This window comes from Euprymna scolopes, chromosome 29 (genome assembly GCF_053919585.1).
Source record: "Euprymna scolopes isolate OS-2025 chromosome 29, ASM5391958v1, whole genome shotgun sequence".
Lineage (NCBI taxonomy): Eukaryota > Metazoa > Mollusca > Cephalopoda > Sepiida > Sepiolidae > Euprymna > Euprymna scolopes.
In genome coordinates, this window is record NC_136510.1 from 87,435,159 (window position 1) to 87,457,934 (window position 22,776).

The 22,776-nt window shown below is 33.4% G+C and overlaps 1 protein-coding gene across 15 annotated transcripts in view; it reads left to right on the forward strand.

Moving 5' to 3' along the window:
• The window catches only part of LOC145252774 (uncharacterized), a 134,918-nt gene that overhangs the window by 79,991 nt on the left and 32,151 nt on the right, over window positions 1-22,776 (forward strand). For 8 of the 15 annotated variants that reach the window (XM_080112688.1, XM_080112691.1, XM_080112692.1 and 5 more), the window contains one exon: window positions 4,300-4,365. The exons of the other annotated variants lie outside the window; for them this stretch is intronic. In XM_080112688.1, the coding sequence (XP_079968814.1) occupies window positions 4,300-4,365 (66 nt within the window). The remainder of the gene's footprint in view (window positions 1-4,299; window positions 4,366-22,776) is intronic. 15 annotated transcript variants of the gene reach the window in all.

Here is a 22,776-nt window from a genome sequence, read left to right on the forward strand (position 1 = left end):
CAAAGCTGTACTTTCTTTCTCTCCTTCTCCAAGAGCCGCACTGTCCCCCCCCTTGCATTGTTTCCCTTTCCAAGGGCCGCTATGTAATTTACCTTTCTAGTCCTCTCTCTTTCCCAGAGGGCCAACTGTTTCCCTCTCTCCCATCTTGCTGTCCATGTTGTTGGTCTTGGAATTTTATAACCCTCACCTCCAACTTGAAATTTTACAACTTTTTTTTTTACTATCAATACATTCTAGATTGATAATCTCTAAGAAGGTAGCTCTGTCTGTCTTGTCGAAAGTCTGCCTCCCTTAGAAGGCAACTCTGTGTCTATTTGTATTTCTAATAAGTTTTTTTTTTTAAAGATAATTTTATAATACAGGAATAATGTTTATTATAGATCTCATCTTAGAAGCATCTGGCCATTGCCCACTCGTAAAATATGCTTAAAATATTTTAATTTAATGCCGATTTCATATATATTGTGTACAATATTCAATAGAGAATTGATTATAATAGTATATATGATTTCAAAGGTTAAAAAAATGACTTGGGTTCCATCAGCTAGAACCGAAACTAAAACTTAAGAATTTTTAACTTAATTATTTATTACAAGATTCAAGCAAGCAAGGACGCCCCCAACAGTACAGTCTTCTAATTTATCTAGATTCTTCTCGCATTTTATTCTAATTGGATCTTAAAATTCCTTTCAATATTTTCTCACTTTTCTGATTTGAAAATTTTTATTTCTATAATCAAAATTTATTTTCACTTTAACGTTTTATTAAATGCATGAGACTTGTCTAACAAGTGTTGAGAACTCTTACATTAAAAAAAAAAAAAAAAAAAATTTAAAAACTCGTCCAACTTGTTTCTAATATCTTCTGTTTACCAATACTTTTTTTTTTTTTTTTTTAAATATATTTTAAAGTGTTAATTGATTTTACAGGAAATACAACCAAACCATTTATTCAGTCTACATTTGCAAGACTATACTTCTCGTACGTTTCTTGTTCATGACGTCACTGCCTCGCACACGTTTGCTATATTTCTGACCTTGATTCCTGGTGGAAATTTCTTTGTCCGGAATCTACATTTGGAATGCTAATTACAATCAATTTACTAGCATCTTCCACGTCACTACACTATCAGATCTATTTGCAGTTTATGCACATGTATGAACCCTAATCCTTCCCTCCCCCCTTTTAACTAGCGGTAAAATAGCAACTTGTTTTTAATTACCTTGTTCTCTGAGCTGGGTTGGTAAAGTACTAGGGTATGTCAATTTCGATCTTTTCCCCAACTTCTGCTTTCTAGCTAACTAGCAGGGAGATCCAACATTGCCTGGGATTGAATGATCAACGTATGCTTCACACTCCCATATTTTTGTCATCGTTTTTAATCAAATAGATTGTCTGCTCTAGGAGTCTATTGCAGTGCACCTGGAGGAAGCTTCACATACCTCCCTTCGGTGACTTGGTCCACAATACATTGTAGTCTACATTGCACCGTAGAGAACCTATAGATTTTATAAAATTATTGGTACTTATGCATTTAACAAACCAGACGTAACTCAGCATTTGGCTCGGATTTCTCTGGTGCATGACGTCAACAGTCAGATAAAGCCGAGCATTGCCGATGAAATAACGCTACGTAACAGAAAAAATAAGGTAAAATTTTAAATGTAGAAGCATCAACAGAAAAAAGCAAAAAAAAACCTACCGTTTATTTATATTTAAATGTTTGTAGAAAATGTTATTTTTGTTTTGTCAAATAAATTAGGCAATTTTTCAATTTTTTTTTTTTTCCCCCCGAATCCCTGCGAGTAGTGTTTTATGCCAGGAAGGAACATTTTTCTCAAGATGTATTTTTCACAGACTTTATTAGTGGATGGAGGGTTTCAGCATTCCTATTTGGTACACTAACCAAGAATCCCTCCTTATCAGCAGGGTCGTATCCACCAAAGACCTAAACCAGTGTCAGAAGTCTGCTGACATTGTTTTCAGCGGTTGAAGACGGACTCGTCGATTTCAACTGTATGGCCTGTGCCTCCTATCAGCCGGGGATTCCAGAGAAAGTATTCCCGGCAAATGTCTCGCAGAAAATGTGGCATGAGTGCAACCCAGATTCGCGCTGGAGGTTTTTTTGTAGTCGCCATTTCGAACGGCCACAGGTAAATAATTTTTAGAATGCAGTTATCCTTAGTTTCGATTTGGCAAAGAAGAGCGTTGTTCTAATAGTCTTAAGCAAGAAACGATCGCACTGTTTATTTGTTTCTTTTTTTTTTTTCTCTCTTCCAATTGGTATCGAAATTCTTGTCTGGCGCACGCACGTCCAGTTGAAACTCGGCATGCAGTGTTGTGATTGGCTGATCGCCACGTTACGTCAGGTAGCAGCTAAACCAAAACTGTTGACGAGTTCTGGAGAAATCCGAGCTGAACAGTTACGTCTGGTTCATTAAATGCATAAGTACCAAATTATTCTATATATAATGGCATGAATCAAAGTTTAAAATGCAAAAGTCCAGTATCATGGTTCCGTTGTGCTTTAAACAAATACATTGATTTCTAATGTGCCCCTGTCATATTCAAAGAATCTACTTTTGATTTTTATATGCCTGGCTAATCTGCTTGTATGATAAAACTTCTCAAATGTACTTTTGATGTTAGGCTGTATAAGGTGTTAGCTTTAGCCAAAATCGCCTGTTCCTGCTTTCATCAGATTATTTCGATTATCGATACTTATCGAAGACAACACTGCCAGATACAAAAATAAATTTGTGAAATTACATGAAAATTGACTTCGCTGTTTTAGAGCCCTTGGAATGAACTCTCGCACACGATTCCTTTTTATGTAATAGTAGATAGATAAAAAGAAAAATATTTGAAATCTTGTAGGAGAAATATTAAGTATTTGTACGAGTAATTATTATAATGAATATTTCCACATTGCTTTTATTGGTAAAAACATAAGAAATTTAAGTAAATTTAACTTGCTACTAATGTAGCAACTTCTTTTCCATAGAGACATTGCGAGCCTGTTTCTGCTTTATTTTCATGGTAAGTGCTCGACTGAACTCTGATCTATGGTCCCCCTCCTCTTGCCAAATTTTCACAAAACACTACTAGCTAAAACAACTATATACGATTTCCCTCACTCTGTGCCTAAAATGCAGATTCCATAGACAATTCTTCCCAGAAATGCTCGCCTGTGGAACACTGTACCATTGGCCTGCTTCCTAGTTGAATACAACATGGTAGCCTTCAAATCCAGTGTAAACAAATTCTTGAGTCGTCCCCATAAATCGAATTCTACCCAATATACACCATTAACAATTACTGCACTACCACCTTACATTCATTAGCCTTTATCCTTGATTGGCCTTCAGGCCTTGTTAAGTGGTTACTCCAAAGAATAAAAAAACGTCTTTTTAAATCCTTTTTTCCTCGTCTTGCATCTGTTTTGCATGGAATCTTTGAATATTTAACTGGACAAAATTATATATTCACTCTGAGAATCTTCAGTTCTTGTCAAATTGGTTATTTATATATTTAGTTTATGGACAATTTTAGGAATGGCGATGGTTTTGACATTTTACGACTATTGTCTTGGGTTTGAGACAGTTGGCTGTACGGATATCCCCCCCCCCAATAAAAAAAGCGAGAAATCAGAGATCGGAGTCTATGTTCAGCAAGAGTAGATCTGTCCAAAAAGAAAATCGCTGGTGATTGGAGCGACCAGACATCTAGTGACTAACAACGTTTATGATTCCTCTTTTTATGCTGTCTGTCTGTTTGTCTCCATCGAGTATTTGTTTTATGAAAATGTGATCACAATCATCAAATCACGCTTGTCTCAAGAATTCAGAACTCTTAGTGCACAGTATTTCAAATATTTGGTTTCATACAAGCAAATATTTATTTGGTACAAATTCTGCTTACAAACCAATGAAACCAGTTAATATAAAAAAAAAAAACTTTTAAAAAAACTCTAGTTACCCCATCCTCCCTAGAAATTGTTCATTTCCACTTTGCTTAGCGACAGGGTTATCCGTACGTGTACAAAAGTATTAGACCAAAGAACTCGGTCTATTATACATAGTCAGAGGGTGGAACTAAGATATGTTCGTACTTGTCTGTTTATTTGAAGAGTGCGAAGGAATGTAAGCTTATGGGTTGTTATAATTCTTTATCACATTTGTGGGGCGGAGCGTTCTGTTTTTTTAAATATATTTTGTCGATCACCCACCCCCTCCCATGTACTTGTGCCCCCTCCCCATTTTCCCCGATTTTTTTATTAGTGTTCTTGTTCTATTGAAGATCACACTGTCACTGATAACATGGCATCGGTCATTAAAATTACACAAGACGAGTCTGAAATTCCAGGTAATTTGGCAACGGTTTTTAACCCGTTTCTTTAATTTGCCCTTCCCCTCTATAGAATCTTAAAAAAAAAAAAAAATTAAAAAAAAGCAAGAAAAAAAAACAAACTAATATATTCAGCACTTATGCAGAATAAGGATCGTGCTATGGTTGTAATTTTTCAGACACTTTATGTAAAGCGCCGAAAGGTGCCAAAACAAAATTGCAGCAGCCAACATCTTTTAAGAAAAACTTTATTGGCTATTATATATCGGAAGATATATATATATATATATTAGTGTTCCAAAAGTCTTTGGACATTCTAAGGCTTCATGTCTGCTTAATTATGAATGGTAGTAAGATGAAAGTGGTGCTATTTTAAAACTGAATCCATTTAGGTTTTTTTTTTTTTTTTTTTTTTTTTTCATACCCTTATCCCTTAATAATTCTTGAGATATTCAATATCAAAATGTGCCAGTCTTTTGGAACACCCTATATATAAATATCGTTTTTTGTTTTTTTTTTGTTTTTTTTTTTACTTTAACTACAACTTGGCATTCACTGTTTGACTACTTTTGATAGGTTTTCGGGTATACTGAAAACGAATATCGCTTTTAAATTTGGGGCAAATTACTCTGAACTATAAATAATTTTGTATTCTCGTAATATATAAAAAGTTCTGAAGTTTCATATTTTCAACATGCCAATTAAATAATATTGATTTTGCTTAAAGCAAAATTTTTTAAAAAATCGATCTGTTGACTCTATCTGAACAAGTACTTCATATTTTTTCATTGAAAAAAAAAAAAAAGTGCCAAAAAAAATCTGAACTTTCATTCGGTACCTTCCGGTGTTTTCTGTGAACCGCCTGGAAAATTCTAACCATAGCACGGTTCTATTTCTGTATAAAGTGCCGTATATTCAATATCGCTAATATAGTTTTGTTTTGTTTTCATATTTAAACATAAATTTTCTACTTGTTTACCAAGTTTTTGAAAAACAAATTGGAAAAATTAAACGCAGGAAAAAGAAAAACAAGAGTTCATCGGTTTCTTTCGCATATATGAATGGCTTCAGAAACGTATTTTCTTAATTTATTTTTTTTAATAAATATGTAAGTTTGGGAGTAATCTTCACATCCTGATAGCTTGCTTAGCTGCATTTATAGAGGTACTACCCCCTCCACATACAAGATCCTTCATCATAATGACAAACTGCAAAGAGTTTCCATACTATATGTTCTAGTTCTACCAGAATCAGACGATTTGAAAATACTGGTTTCCTGACCTAAAATGCACAAGACCTTCATATTATTTCCTTTCTTAAACTCCACTTTCAAAACTTAATCATGATGTGCAAAAACAAATAATGTTCACTTGCAAAACAACCAAACGAAACACTATGAATAAATACTTAGAGTTTAAAAAAACAAAAAAAAAACAGAAAAAAACTTAAAGCATAAAATTTTTTCCTAAGTTATGGAATTCAACACTAAATAATTTGAAAAGGGTTGATGTTCCCTAAAAATAAAACTACCAGAGCAGTTAGTTCTTTCCAGAACAACTTGAGTCAGCTTCTCTCTCACTTAGTGGGCGATTTCACGGATTTCGATCGATACCTCGATTCAGTCTTGAAAGACAAAAGATACCCGTGTAGGGGCAGTTGTGTGTGTAATTGTGAGGCAAGAGTTGTGCCATCCCTACCCACACCTCTCCTGAATCGACACTGTTTGAGTCCAGTGGCAAAGAGAAGGCCAGGATGACTGGAAACCATGCCGAGATAAGCAGAGAGCACTTGCAGCACCTGGAAGTCCCAAATGTTCACTGATTTAGTACTAACCAGACTCAATGTTGCTTAACTTCGGTAATCCAGCGGGAACCGCTGTGTCAACGTGATTATGCTGTAATCACCGATTTCAATGACAAAAATATCTGAGTATGAAACATTCGTTGATCATTATTCAATCTTGGGCAACATCGGGTCACCCTGCTAGGCTTCTTATAAAATTTTATGTGGATACATAAAATTATAGTTGATTTTTGGATTACCTTAAACACCCCTGCATATGTGCATTTTGCAGATTCAAAAATACACTTGGAGTGATCTAATGGATTTTAGTCTTGTTTGAAATCAATAAATATTTATCATAAAGGCTTTTATTTTCATCAAGGTCGATTCGTATCCATTTAAATTCAATACCAGAAATGAAAATAAAACAAAGCAAGATTCTTTTTGGAATCGGAAAATGGGCAAAATTTTTCCCCGATTAATCGTCCCAATACTCTTTTTGCATATCTAAAAGAAACCGGTTAATCTTTTGCTAGATTTTCTTTCCTCCTGTATTTTAGCCCAGCATACTAATATGCAAAATAATCGTTTACTCAAGTTTTAACATTTTCTTTTTTTACTTGTATAAAAAGCTGCTTTTAATAATCTATTAATATTATAGACGTAGAAACGGATAGTGAAAGTGATTTGCTTTTAACCAAAATAATTAAAAAAAAAATGAATAAAATAAAAAAATCGGTTATATGGTCTTGATGTAATTTTCATTTTGATAAATGAATGTTAATATTAAGTGTTTTAGTTTGCAAAAAAAAGTTTTAATCATTACTAACTGGCGGGACCTGTGGAAATTCCACAGTAGCCTCTTTCATATGTAATATATTGATGTTGGCATTCTATATATGTTCAGCGTAAATGGTGACGCTCTAATATTATTGTAGCTCTTCTGTTAAAACTGTAAAAGTATTTATCTAAGCTAGCAGGGACACCCGTTATAGCCCGGTCATAAAATACACTAATATTTGAATTTATGCAGATTTTGTATATAGTATTATAGTCCATTTTCTATCGATTCTTAGATTATAAAGACGTGATTTCAAAAATAAAAAATATTTCCGTATGGCTCGCATGTATCAGCTTAAACCAAAACTTTTGAAGAAAACATGTATATATAACTTCCTTCAGCTATGATCGAGACCGAAAAAAATTTTTTTAAGAATTCTTGATAAAATTATAAAAAAAAATAGATGACTAGAGTGCCATCAGCTATAATCGAAAATAGTGATGGGACGATTCCAATATTTTTACTGGATTCTGATACAATTACTAATTCCGTACTAAATTCCCAATTCCGATTCCTTATAAATCTCTAAATATTAAACTATTAAAGTGTTATTTTGTCCCGATTACTGTAAAAACACCTTAAATGTGCCTATATTTTCTCAGAAAATAAAAACACCCTTGTGAAGGGGTGAGCTAGAGATTTTAGTCTTACTGGGAGTTTAAATAAAATATTTATTTTATTACTGCAAGCAGTGGAACGTGTTTCTTAAATCAAATAAGAAAAAAAAAAAAAAGTAATTTAAGGAATCAGTTTTGGCGTCGGAAAGTAGGTCCAAAATTTTCCGATACCCCCCCCCCCGATTCCAATTAATCGTCCCCAACACTAATCGAAACCAAAACTTATGAAGAATTATCGGTAAAAGTATTTCTTACAAGAAATGGCAAGTCATCAACGACAGTCACTCGGAAGAAAGGTAGATGTAAGTGTGACACGCGAAATAATACACGCTATCATATATATATATATATATATATATTATTTTAAAGGAAGTACAGTTGGGAAATTAATCGAAACTGACTTTACCTATTCATTTGTGATTTATTGTATTTAAAAATATTTTATATTTAAAGTTGTAAGGCCATTTACTGTGGCATAATGTTGGTCTGCAATCTGCATTTAGCAATTTTGAATTTGAAGAGGAAGTTAAAAAAAAAAAAAAAAAAAAAGTGGCGTTCCGGATATGTACTTTTCAGTTAAATCCAAAAATTCAGTAGCCGAAGTTCAGACGCCGGAAGTGGACACGGTTTAGCTAAAATATGGAATTGAGTGAAAGTCACTAAGCATGAAACGAAATACGAAACCTCGTGGAAATAATTTATTTAAAAAAATTATCTTAGTTTTAACACTTGTGCTATTATGAAACCAAAAATAAACTTTTCTAGAAATATTTTCTATTTTTCAATACTTGTTATCACGAAGCAATAAAAAAGAATGTATATTTTTATTTGTGTGTAATCACGGAACAAAATCTAATGTAAATTTTTATTACATTTCAGGAAATCTTTTTTTGAAATATTAACTAAATATTTCAAATAAACCATAAAAAGATAAACTTGTATTTTTAGTTTCTTAGAATGTCTTTCACAAGTTTTTTCCAGAATTTGTCAATGTATGAAAGGTTTTTTGGTTAATTATTATTAACACTTATTACTAGGGCTAAGACAATAGCATATTTTCATTGTTTTGACTCTCGAGTGTGTATCCGTTAATATCTTATATGCTTTTATATAGTGATGTAGTTCTCGTTTGATTAACTGTGTCAGATATATACTAGAGCCAAAACAATAAGAATTTTCTGTCACAGCCCTAGTTATCTCACACACACACACAATTATTTTTAAACATTTGTATAAGAAGTTTCTATAAAAAGGTTTATATGGTTTCGTATATCGTCTCATGCTTACTGACTTCTGTTCCATATTTAGCTAAACCGAATCCACTTTCATCAACTTTATTTTGGATATTAAATTTTTGCTTTTAACCTTACTTTCTCTCTCCAAATGGCTGAACACAATCTTCAACACTTTGATATAGTAAATTTATTTAAAAGTCTTTAAATATTTTTTAATGCATACAGATCACAAATGGGTAGGAATGTAAAATATATATATATATACTATAAATTACTCTATCCATCTCCCCACCCTTTTAAATAAAGAACAAAATGTCTATCTATAATCGAAACTCCGTGTATCACATTTACGCTAAGATAACACCCTGGGTGTTCAAATGGAAAAAAATAAATGAAAATAAAAGGCCGCTTTCTGTAGAAAATGATCCTAAAAAGACATTCAGGAAATTAAACATGGAAAAATCTGAGAGCTTTAAATTCTAACTAAAAAAAGACAAACATAATTAGTTAAAACTTAAGAATTTTTTTTTTTTTTTACAAGCGAGTCATTACTTATCAAGGTCTTAAGGCCACTCGAGGATAAGGGTTAATGAATGTACGGTGGTCATCGGGACAACAGCATAGTAATCGTTAATGGTGGAAATTGGGTATAATTTGATTATTTAAGTGGCTCAACAGGAACTTCACATTAGTTTTTTACAGCCAGTGGCTTCATGCCTTGTCTAGAGCTTTGTGAAAATAACATCCAAGATAGTCTAACTAATGAAAAGTATTGCCACTGACTTTATCTCAAAAGTATTAAATAGTAAATTGTATGGTTATGTGTAAGAAAGCATCTTGGACTTTCCATGGGTCTCGCTAGTATATAAAATGATCCATAGCCTTGAGCCCCTGCAAGGTCATAGGCCATCCACAACTTTGTAGATGCTTTTATAGCGAGGAGTTCTTTTTTTGGGGGGTAAGGAGGCTGGCCCCATGTCCAACCTTCCCAAAAGGGATATACAGCGTCTGACCTTCCCAAATGGTCACCCATCTGGTATTAGTCAGGCTCATCATTGCTTAACTTCGGTGATCTGGTGAAAACAGGCGTGTCAACATGATTGTGCCGTACAGTATATAATGAATTGGCATAATATTTTGGAACCAACGCATGGATCTTTACACTTTTCTTTCTCCAACATGGCAAGAAAAAAGAAAAAAAAAACACTGAAGATGGAGTATACCTCTGAAATATATTTGTGATAAATTTCAAACAAGTGAAATGTTTATTTTCCTAATATTACGTTGTGATTGGGTTATTTTATTTTATTCAAATTTTGGAGTTCAATTTTTAAATTTTTATTAAGATCCATTAATTTCAGTAATTTACAACAATTTTGTGAATTGGGTACAAGGCCAAGATTTTTGAGGGAGTTCCATTGTTCTTTATCTATTTTCTACTCTCCCCACAATGCTCACATTTAACCTACTTGAAATATCGTCACGTATCGACGATTTTATTTTACAGCTAATATTCACAATTGGATGAAAAAAAAAAAATGTAGGACAACGTTAATTATCCAGAAAGAAAAAAAAAAAAAAAAAAAAACTAGGTAAAACGAGGGGCTGCTTTAAATAATACCCTCCCAACTTATTCTAATAGACCTCCAACCTTTTTTTTTTTTTTTTACTAACAAACAAAATCGTCGGTCTTTAAATGGGAGTGGGGTTTAGGTGGGGAGGAAAGAAATAAAGCTGGGGGGTTAGAATGGATGGTTTCTTACTAAAATACTTAAAGGGTTGATAAAATGTAAAATGAGCAAATTCATGATTCAACTTGCATATGAAGAAATTGTATAGATGTCATTTATTTTGTTTGCGACATGTTTGAACAATTTCAGTTACTTATATGGGAGCATTTTATGAATAATTTAACTTTCACCAATATGATGCTCTCAAAGGGGAACGACCACACATACACACTATCTATATATATATATATATATATATATCTCAAGAAGTAAATTCAGAGTACTATTTATGTGGACATTTCCTATTATGACCAATTCGCCTTCTGAACCTACCATATCACTGCATACCTTTTTTACTTATGCGTATATGGTCAGTTTCAGATGAGTTTCAATTTATGCTAGTATCAGCAAAATAATAGCTTAACTATAACAAAGATTTTGCTCACATTTTTCCTCTGATGAAAAGAACGCAGTCTTTGAAACTTGGTGAATTAAGGAATTTTTAATATTTGTTTTTGAGTATCCCTTCGAATAATTAATTTGTGTAAATTATTTACTCTTCGTGTTCTTATATAGCGAATTTAATGGAAATAGCTCCAGACAAGGCATGAAGCCACGATGTAAGGAGCTTAAAGTGTTTCAAAAAAAACAAAACAAAAAAAACTTGTCAACGGTAAGTGTTAGATGGAACAGATTCTGACCCAGAAAACAGCAATTCTCCCCCCCCCCTTTTTTTTTTTTTTTCTTTCTTAATTTTGTATCCAGACGTGTTTCATCATTTAAAATTTCTGTGTGGCTGATCCTACAGAGATTTGAAATCAGGACCCCAGAGTTTGAAGCTTGGAGCTCTTCTACTGAACCAACCCTGCTATTCCTGGAATTTATTTTTTAAAGTTCAGCCAAGGTATTTTAGAAAAAGTAAACGTAAGAATGCAAACGTCTTTTGGTTAAATTAGATACGTGAAGGTAATGGTGGGCCAAGTAGAGATGACTTGATATTTTTTGACGATGATTACCACTTTCAAGAATTGTTTTTCTCAAATGAAAATATACCTAACTAGCAGATGTATCCGGCATTACCCGGTATTTAGCATAAAGTTTAATTTATTTTTTTTTTGAAAATGAAGTAAAAAAAAAAAAAAAAAAAAAAAAAAAAACGGAAAGATACTAAGGCATGTACATGCCAGTATTGTTTTTCTAAACGGTTTACTTAAGTAAAAAAAAAAAAAAAACTCGAGCTAAGACCAAAACCTGAAGACACTGAGTTACGTACGATAACCATTAGGCCAGCTTGACATGATCTTTAAAGTCTTTACAAACTATTTATTAACATAAGTAATTTGTAATGTGAATGATTCACAGATGCGCATTCGTGAAACAGTTGACAGATAAAAATTTGATCCACCCACCCACCCATGTATCAATTTTTCAATTTTGGCCCTTTAGTATCCCTTTTTTCTTATGAAAACCGATTTTTCCATGTGTCTGAATACACTATATACCAAATTTCAAGTCCGTAGATAAAAAAATTTGTTGAGTATATAGGTTGAGAAATGCCCCTCTCCACACACACGCACACACACATCCTCACTTTAAAAAAAAAAAAATTTTTTTATTACATTTTCACCCCAAATACTTTGGTGTAAGGGACTACTATCAGAGGCAACAACTACTGGGGTACTATGTTGGGATTTGGGCAGCAAGATGTGGGTTCACGTTACATTTGAACTTCTGCATGTCAGTACAGTTGGAAGCAGGGACCTGGAATGGAATTCCAGTCTAGCGGTTCTGGGGAAGAAACTACTGGAGTAGAAAGATCCTTTTACATCTAGGAATCTCCACTGTGTGGGGGTGGGATTTAGCTGCCTGTCGGGTTTGTCGAGGGTGTTTACGTCGTGGGGGCACAAGTGTCTGCAGTTCGCCAGAGCATTCACCATTAAAATACTTGTAGAACACGCGGAGGAATGCAACATTTCGTTGATGGGACAGAGGCTAAAGCTTAGATGCCAGTTCAGGGCCTATCAGATTGGCGACTCTTTTGAACCTTGTCTAGGAGAGAGAGACTAGTAGCAGATGCACCAGCCCAAATGTGACAGCAATACTTCATACATGGGCGAATGGTGGCCTTATAGAGTACAGGATACTTTCGGGTGTTAGTAATTTTCTAGCACGGTAGAGAGAGCCTACCTTCTTAGCAGCGTCCCTGACTTTTATAGATAGATTATCACAGCATAGATAATAAAAAAAAAATATTTGGCTCCATGGGCGTGTATAAAATAGTCGAGATGGGTTGTGAAGGAGTTAGGGTTAATTGTTATAATTTTTACTAATGTCACATTCAACTGATAATAAATTAATACTGGTATGGAGATAAAGTATGAGGTGCAATAAAAAAAAAAAAAAAAAAAAAACTATTTAATTATTTCTTAAACTTTTAAATTCTCACAGTAACAGTGACCTTGGCATAGTTTAAAACAATGGCTGCACAGGTGTATTATTGTTGCAAAGAAAGTGAACTTACTAATAAATTTCTAAAAATTGTCGAAAGCAAATGGTTTGAAGTTTTTCAATTTTCTAAACTTTTGTTTCGTGATAAATGCTTTCCAATTCTTCAAATAATTGCTTTCATTGCTTTGAAAAAGATAACCTTTTTTTTGTTTAAATCTATTTTAAGTAATTTTTAAAACCTCAGTTACAAGGGAAGTAACTATTACTAGTTCCGCAATTTACATCCGGGTCTGGGTAAACGTGAAGATCGGTCTAAGCATAGTGCGATTTATTTATTCACTTAATTTTTTAACTTTTTTTTTTTTTAATGGGAGTCGCTCCAGACAAGGCATGAAGCCACTTGATTTTCGATTTAAAAACAAAAACTACTTTAAGTAACAATAAGAATAAGATGTATAGATTCCGATCCAATTTGCGCCGACCACCTTAAAAGCAGTGTAGTGGGGAGGGGAGTGGGTAGTATGTTCTGTAGCCATCTCATCCCTGAAGGAATGCCCGTTCCACTTTTTTTTTTTTTTTTTTTTGAGAAAGCGGAGGGTTGAAGTAATAAAGCTGTTCTCTTGTCAGATGCTGCATATTCTCTCCGCTTATCTCTGCATTGTTTCAAATCATCCTGGAATTCTTGTCATTAGAATCCGACAGTTCTAACTTGAAATAGGAATGGCGCAACCCATACCTCATTACGCGCACAAGAGATATCCATTCTCTCGGGAGTGAACAGAGGTCATCATTTATATATGATATATAAAACTACAGTAGAACCCTGGGATACGGTGGTCCTAGGATACGTTTATTTTTTTGTTTTTGTTTTTTTATTACACAATGTGGAATACGGTATTTTTCCGGTATTTGATTATATACTGTACTGTTCCTAATTTTGAATGTGTATCTTGAGGTTCTATTTCAATAATTTTGAAATACCTACAGACGCTAGTATTTCATCTTTTCGGGTATTCTCAGGGCAAAGTATCACAATTACAGCTGGTCGGGAGATTCGAACCTGGCCACAAGGCCATCTCTGACTCCATGAGCAAGGAACAAACCACACAGCTAATGTTAACCGCGAGAAATATCGTTGAGATTTTGATATTTATTTTTAAATGTCAAAACATCCGCCCATACTGATCTAATGATTATAACATGATTTTTACATGCGAGCTTAAGTGACCGACTTCCATTTCAACTTTAAAGTGCTCAACAATAAGAACAGTTCTTTAAGGGGATGACATATTTATTAACGTGTGTGTGTGTGTGTGTGGATTAATGATGTTGGGATGTTTAATTGAAATTTTTTGGTACTTCAGAATCGAAAAATATGAGCCTAATTTACGATTCTAAAGCTGATTATTTTACTTGGTTTCTAAAATAGAAATTAAGTTTTAAAAAAACTTAATTTTCTATTGCTCAAGTGAGAAATATAGACGAAAATCTCAATGAGTTTATGAAATTTATTAAATTAAAAAGAAAATTATATCTATACTAGCAGGCCGCCGGGTATTGCCCGGTCATAAAATACGCTTATACGAGTATAGATTTAAAAGTAGATGAAGACTCTGCTACCCCCCCCCCCCCCCCATGAAATTTATTTTAAGGTAGTTTTGATTTGATTCGGAGGGGTGGGGGTCAATTTTTAGAATCGTCTTTTTTTTTTTTTTTAAATCCTTAGTCTTGTTTCTTTGTACAAGTGATGTATTAGTCTACATTTTGGAGGCTTTCAGTATTTTGTAGCCTAAGAAAATTCTCAATATACAGATAAAAATTTAAAAAAAAAAAAAAAAAAAAAAATCTACACCCCTTCCGGTTTGGTTTTCTCTTCACTATTTCCAACTTGCACATGTTAAACATTTTTTTTTTTCTCACCTGGTTTTACTCAAGTGTTTTGCTGTTAAAGATATACAAGCTATTTTTATGTTCTCCTGATAGAAGAATGTTTTACTTTGTAGTTAATCTGACACCATGGATTAATATTAATGTGTTTAAGGCAACCATTAATCGGCATTTGCCAGCCCAGCTACAATATCAAAGTATATCAAAATGTAGACTCTTTTATTTACCCCCCCCTCATTCCCCTCCAGGATGTTTGACACAAGATTAAGTGTCGATCTGATGAAAGTATTTCAGTGGAACGAACTGGATTCGAACTTGGCACACCCAGGTTTTCAGTTCGTGCCGTTAACCACTTAGCCACCGTCAAACAAAGAAGCAGAATGTTGATTGGTTACAGGAAACAATTACATTTGTTTTGTTTTTTTTTTGTTTTTTTTTCCGACTTTAATATTAAAGATATAGAAATAAAACTTAATGAAGATTTTAAAAAGAAGTTGTTTTTGTAATGTAGTCAAATGAGCAAATGTAATGCTTGTTATCATAATTGTTATTTATATTTTCGCCGATAGATTAGACCAACGATTATGGGTTGGTTTGATGAAATGATTCTATGGAGGGCGAGCTGGATTCGAACTTGGCACACTCGGATTTTCAATCTGTGTCGTTAACAGCTTAGCCATCGTCATCTCCAATAATTCCTACTCCAAATAGAAACTACTTTGCCTCCTCCGTTCTGCTGCGTTTCCAAACTACTTAGATGTAGAATAGTTTAGGTAGCTCGATCAATTAACAAAAGAAGGCCAAGGAAAACCCAAAACAAAAAGAATGAAGTTGAAAGAGAAACGCCTTGCCATTAGTTTGTTTGGAAGTTAATTTTTAGAAGCCGTCCACCACATGCCAGCATATAAAACGTACATCAAACCAAATATATTTTTTGGTTGCCCTGTGGCATTATGACCCAGTTCAAACTTTTAATATCAACCAAACGTAGCATGCACATAACATATGTAGAATTGACCTTTAAGAGATGAAAGGTCAAAGACGTTTATTTTAAGAATTTGACCTCAAAAGTTTGGTTAAAATGTAGATGACCCTAAAAATGGTGGTTAGGGGTTGGTGCTTTTATTTTGTAATAACATGTTTCTGTTTGTACGAAACGTTTTTCTTTTTCTAACATGTCTAAAAGGGTGGGTGGTTTATTTGGTCAAGCAAAGCAAATATTGGCGGTTACGTTTAATTAACTTAAAATCTACTCTTTGGCCTTGGAAGATATGACTTCCATAAAAACACTGATTCCCACCACTTTACAGGGTTGGCATCTGAAAGGGCATCCAACCTACAAAGAAAAAAGTCCAGCCTCAATCAAGCAAATGATTTCCAAACAAAATTGATAGCATTTCCGGCTATATAACTGGAAGACCTGACCAAGGATAGGTTAGTTTAGAAATCTGTTTCAAAAGATCGTCCAACATAAAACTGCTGTTTAAAGCAAATATAACGAATCTCCTTTCTTTAGGAGAAAGGAATTACTTCAAATTTCCATTCGCTCTCATACTGTTGCTATATAACCACTTGGTTGGAATTGCTCTTTTTCTCCGGAGCATTTGTTACATACTAAGCACATAATGTTTATAATTTTCATCAATTCTTATATACTTTGCTCACGTTACGGCACATCAATCCTTTTGTTTTTGCATAAGCGTTTTGATGGTGCTACCAGATCAGGCTGTCTGAAGATATTGGCTTCCTGAGACGAAATGCACCTAACATTGATGCTTTTTGTTTTTCTGCTTCCTTTTGCAAAACTTGTTCTGCAAAACCAAAATCAAAAACAACCCACCTTCTCCCCCTTTTCTCTTTCTATCTCCCCCACTTTCTTTACTGGTTTCCTAACTTAAAATGTACCAAACATTAATACTGTAACCCCTTTTCCCTCTCCCATTGCAAAAACTCATGTTTTACAGGCAGGAAACATAAACGATAAAATCAAACCAAACACTATAAACTAGCAATTGAAGATACAAAGAGCTTGAAGAAAAAAAAAAACCTTCTACAAAATAACTGGATGCAACATAAATACTATTTCCAAAATAACTGGATTCAGCATTAAATAACCTGAAAAGGGTTGATATGCTGCAAAGCAAAATAATCAAAACCATAAATGTTTTGCATAAATTAGGGTTTTACATTTTTTTTTTTTTTTTGAACGCGTGTTATACGAACACTCAACCAACTGTGTACAAGTTTGTACCGAAATATGTTCATTATAAATGTGATTGCGTGCAACATACCTTTTCACCGAATTTTCTCTTGCACAGTCGAATTGACTTGGGAGTCCACCATTGTGCTCCTGTTTTCTGCAAACAATTCTTTTGTAACATAGTAACAATAAATGTAGAAGGCTTGCTTTTTGGGATATAGGTGAGTTTATTGGATTTCACAGACTGGCCCCTCTTAGGGTGTGTGTATGTGTGTGCGTGTTTGAATTCCTGCTACATCTTAAACCACGTCTATTCTCTCGCATCTAGGAACAAATTGACTACTCTCATTCAAAAAATTTTAATGAAGTTTCGCTGCGAGTGACTGCACTCATTAACCTTCCCAACGTGACCATCTTTCCTGTCAGTCTGCAGCTGTCTTAAACAGGTTTTGAATTTAGTGACTCTACAACTAGAAAGTGGAGCCTCGTTACGAAAATCTTTATGTACTAGTTAAAACTGCTAGTTTGCTAAGGTAGGGTCCCATGATATAACATGCTGCTAATCCTCATTGGGCATCTAGTGAACAAAATAAGCTCTCTGGTTTTGTTCTACTTGTAGTTGATTACTAGCAGGGTCCCTCAACATTGCCCAGGGCAAAAGTAATCTTTCCATTAAAACATCTCTTGTTCTCCAGCTCTATCTTTCACTTCCCAAACTCTTTCTCCTCTACCCAGCCCATTCCTCTCTAGCTGGGCATGCATACACATGAACAATTCTCCTTTATATGATAGACTAAGCAGGTTGCCCAACATTTTCCAGTCGTAAAATATGCTTTAATGATATTTTAATTTATTCAGATTTCATATCAATTATTATAATCAAGACTATTGATTATTATAGTATATTCAATATATAGTAGTGATTTCAAAAGTAAAAAAAAAAAAAAAAAACTTGGGTGCTATCAGCTAGAATCGAAACCAACATCCGTAGCTCTTCAGCCTTATTCATTATAGTCTAATCTAAATTCATATAAAAACTTAAAAAAAAAAAAAACATTGTTAAACCTATAAATGATATAAGTAACCTTCTTTAAGTCTGTTTACCCACCCCTCAATTAGCACATAACACTGAACCCTCCCCTTGACTAAACCAAGTTCACTCGACCCCCTCCCCCAAGAATAAATCATTTCTTTTTTCCAAATTTTAAATATTCATCCAAGGCAACGCCAATCAACAATATACCAACTTTGTGGGAGTTTGTTTTGTAGTTTGACTTTTAGCTGGACATATAAACATGCATACACACAGATAATTGCCCTTTATATAATAGACCAGCAGGCTTATTCAACCTTGCCATAAAACTAAATAGAAGTTAAATTGTGTTAATTTTCTCTTCCCATCTGTAGAAGAGAAATTCCTTTTTTATGTGAGAAGTAAAAAAAAAAAAAAAAAAAAAAAAACTTAGGCTTTCAGAGCGCTACTTAAAGCACCAAATTAAATTAATGGTTTCTTTGTAGTGAAATGAAAATAGCTAAACAACAAATTAAATCCTGATGTAGCGTTTCCAGTTTGAAAAAAAAAAAAAAAAAAAATGCTGACTCATTTCCTGGCCTGTATTAATACATAACATAAAAAAAAAAGTGTTTAATTTTTGATGCTATAGCTATTTGATTCCAAAAGAGTTACTTTTTTTTCTAAATTTTAGATATTACTTTTCCAGAGTCACACTGATTAAGAAAAATATCAATTTTGTAAGGGTTTGTGTATTTATTTTTAGCTGAACATACGAACACACAGATAACTGCCGTCTTTATAATTTTAGTCATTGGAGGGCTATTAACTGAACAATTTGGCCTTCGGACCAAGATCTGTGTAGTATCTGTTCTGATGCTACTTTTAACCTTTTGTTCTTGGTCAGTGGAGAATTATTTTTGTTCCTATCTCCAGAGTGCCCCTTTTTGAGGAGTTGGATTTCCCTCCACATTAAAAACCGACCTCGGTCTAACTCTGCCTTCGTGGAGAAGCAAGTAAATAGGAACTAAGCATAAACAGTACGATGTACATGCATTCAAAATTGTTCCTTCGCACTGTTTTTCGTTCATTTTTGTCTTTAAGCACACATTCGAAACAAGCGACTCTTTAGAAGAACTTGAGTCTAACGTGATTTTTTTTTTTTTTTTTTTTTTTTTTTTTTTGTTCGGTTGTTTTGTTTTCTCTAACTTCGAACCTCTGTCAATTTGAAAAGGAAGGATTTGGAACCTTTTGAATGTTATTTGCTGACAGGCTACTGCAATTTTAAGACAGTTTTGAATCCGACGTAAATTCTTCATTTACTAATAAGTTTATATATATATATATATATATATATATATATATATATATATATATATATATATATATAATCAGCTAGAGGAATACCCGCCCCCGGACGGGTGAAATTAATTATTCGAACAGAACTTTTGCACCACAAACATTTAAATCAAGATATAATGATACTAAACCTTATGCTGACATTTCTAATTTCATTGCATGATTTTGATTCTAGAAAATGTCTGAAATGAAAGGTGTCTTAAGAAATTGAAATTTAGGAAATCTTAATTGGTACCTATTTACTATGGACTAAATTGCAAATCTGAAGTATTTGAATTTTCAAATGGGACGTTATCTACCTTGTGCTCCAAAAAAAACTGAAATTTGGAATATTTTTTATTCAAATTTCATAAAAATTATGCTAAAGTTAAACCAGCCAACGATTAGTTTCATCTGGATAGAACAGGAAATTGCAATTCTTTTCTCCCCCCCCTTCGTCGAAAACATCGTTCATGGAATTCGAGGACTAAGGAGCAAAATAAGGGGAGATAATTACGAGGCTGTCGTGAGCGAAAGTAAACCCAGGGTTGATTTCCTACTCTTCTTGAAACTAAATTTACCCATCTTTTATGTCTTCCAAAATTCGTAATGATCGGTTAATTAGTTTAGGAATGAATCTTGTGCATGCAATTATATAAACATACACACAGACCTAACTTTTTAAAAAAACAAGGCTGATAGCCATTAGTCGCGTGCTCTCGTGTAATGAATGTATGCGTAAATGTAGGATTGACATGAAATTCCTAAAGATAAACTAAAATGACCGAAAAATGGGCTGAAATGACTTAAATAAAAAGTAAATGACTTAGAATGACTTTAATGAAGTTAAGGATGAATTGAATGACCTTAAGAATGACTTGAATGCTTAAAAAATAACTGGAATCCTTCCAAAACAACTTGAATGATCTGGAGAATGACTTGAATGGCTTTGAGACTCACTGGTTGTAAAGTGGGTGATCATTTTAAATTAAATTACTAGAGAAAAGTGATCCCTCACTTTATATCACAAAGTTACAAACATAAGTACAGCATGTAAGAACAGATACTACACTTTGAGATATTAAATCCTTTATTCATGTTAAAAATACATTGAAAATCAGTAATGAACAAAAAACTTCAGCACATGGCCAACTCAAAAGGGGGGATTGTGGGGGTCGTTGGTCATCCTTGTCACTCTAGAACTAAACAAAATCAAAAGTTTCTCCCAGCTAGTATCTGTATTCACCATAATACCGCATTCACCCTTTCATACTGGGGGACGTCCTACTTCCAATTTTTAAAACATTTTTTATTGACGTGTAAAAACGAAATTTTGATCTTGGCCAAGAAAAGCTTAAAAAGCTAAGAACAGCATCTATTAACAGACCTTTGATCTTAACCAAAAAGGCCAAGCACAAGTGTTACAGACAGACCAACCGACCGACGGAGTGACTTAGTCGCTTGCATGCGACTAATAAGCAGTTGTCTATGTACGTTTGCATGTCCAGCTAAAACTAAAAACAAAACCCTACAAAGTTGGCATATTCTTCATCGGCTTTGCCCAGCATGAATAGTATCTAAAAATTAGTATAATATATATATATTCTGAGTCAACTAAAATGGCTTTCATCCGGGGAAGGAAGGGGTTCAATGTTATGTATTAGGTTGGTGCAAAAATATTGTTTATCAGATATATACATGTGTAAAAAAAAAAAAAAAAAAAAAAAAAAAAAAAAAAAAAAAAAAAAAAATTGCATCAACCTAATAGTAATGTGGGAAGAAAATGCCACGGGAATCTCAAAAGAATTGTACGTGTGCATTACAAGTTAGAGAGTAATAGACTGCGAAAAGAGGGTTTGGAAGGGAGAAGGGGTAGAATGGGGGAGGGGGTAGAAAAATCGAAAGGGGTTAAAGAGAAGCTTTAGAAGTGTTATTTTTTCCTCTGGCAATGCTGAGTAGCCCTGCTAGTTATATATATATATATATATATAAAATTTTATTTTTTTTGTTTTAATATGATTATCCACTGACATGTGTTTCATCGTCTACGACTCATCAGAGTGGCTGAATCTAGCGAGATTCGAAATCGAGATCCCTCGGTAATGAGCCTAAACCCCTTACCGCTCATACATCTCGCACGACTGTTTGGATATATCGCGATTTATAGGGTCTGCCAAACGATTGTGAAAAATGGACCGCATGTTTCCGTGACGTCAGATTTGTGTCAACTATACGAACTATGGAAAAGCAGAAGCCACTTAATGATTTTTTTTAAAACCTTTGTTTATCTTCTTCAAACTGCAATTAATAATTAATCTTTTTTATAATTTTGTTAGGTTTTAAGATTTACAGTTTAACGATTAATAATATAAGCATTTGTATATTAAATATGAAATACGGTTTTACTGAATGTACATTTGGTTACCTACGGTTTCATATTTTGTTCGGTAAAAAGAGACAAACAAAATGAGGGGAGGGCCTACAAAATGCTTAATATTTGTGCAATATTTTCAAATTGGTTTTAATCTGGCGATAAAATAGCTGACAAGAGTCATGTTTATATTAAAACTTAGTATTAAAAAAATTTTTTTTTTTTTAAACAAGTCTGTTGTAACGGAACATTTTGAAATAATGGAATTTTAATCATTTTAATCTTTTAAAGATTAAGTTTCTTTTTCTTGGCAATTCAACTGATTATAGTATATATTCGAAAAAAAAAAAACGCTATTAAAAAAACATTAAGTTTATATCAATTTTTTAATTGCAACTTCAAGGTAAATTTTTGTTCAATATGTGTATTTAAATTTTTAAATGTTTTACTTATTTGAACTCTTACGCTTCATCGAAAATTTCATGAAAATCTGACCATTAGTTGATTTTTGCTAGATTTATTAAATACGGGTATGTTTTCACGTTCGGAATGTCTACTAGATGGGAACGTTATTTTAAAGCGCCAGTTATGTAAACACTATTTTTTGTCTCGCAATTTCATTATTTTCGTTCGATGCAAATTTTTTTTAATTATTGCTGGTTTATGTTGCTCTTTTAAATGGTACAAAATTTATACTGATAATATTAATTTATGATAATAAAGTTACATCGTGTTACATATAGGGTGGGTAATTCTGTGGTGAATTTTGGCAGTCGCTAGCGATTTACTTAGATTTTTGTTTTTGCAATATGTTTTGAATGAATTCAATTATTTTACCTAAATGCGAGTTGGGAATAATTTTCCCTCTAACCCATTTCCCCAATATATATATGAGAGAGAGAGAGAGAGAGAGAGATTACGAAGCAACAGGTGGAGCACTGGAGCATTATTATTTTTGTTTTCCTGTT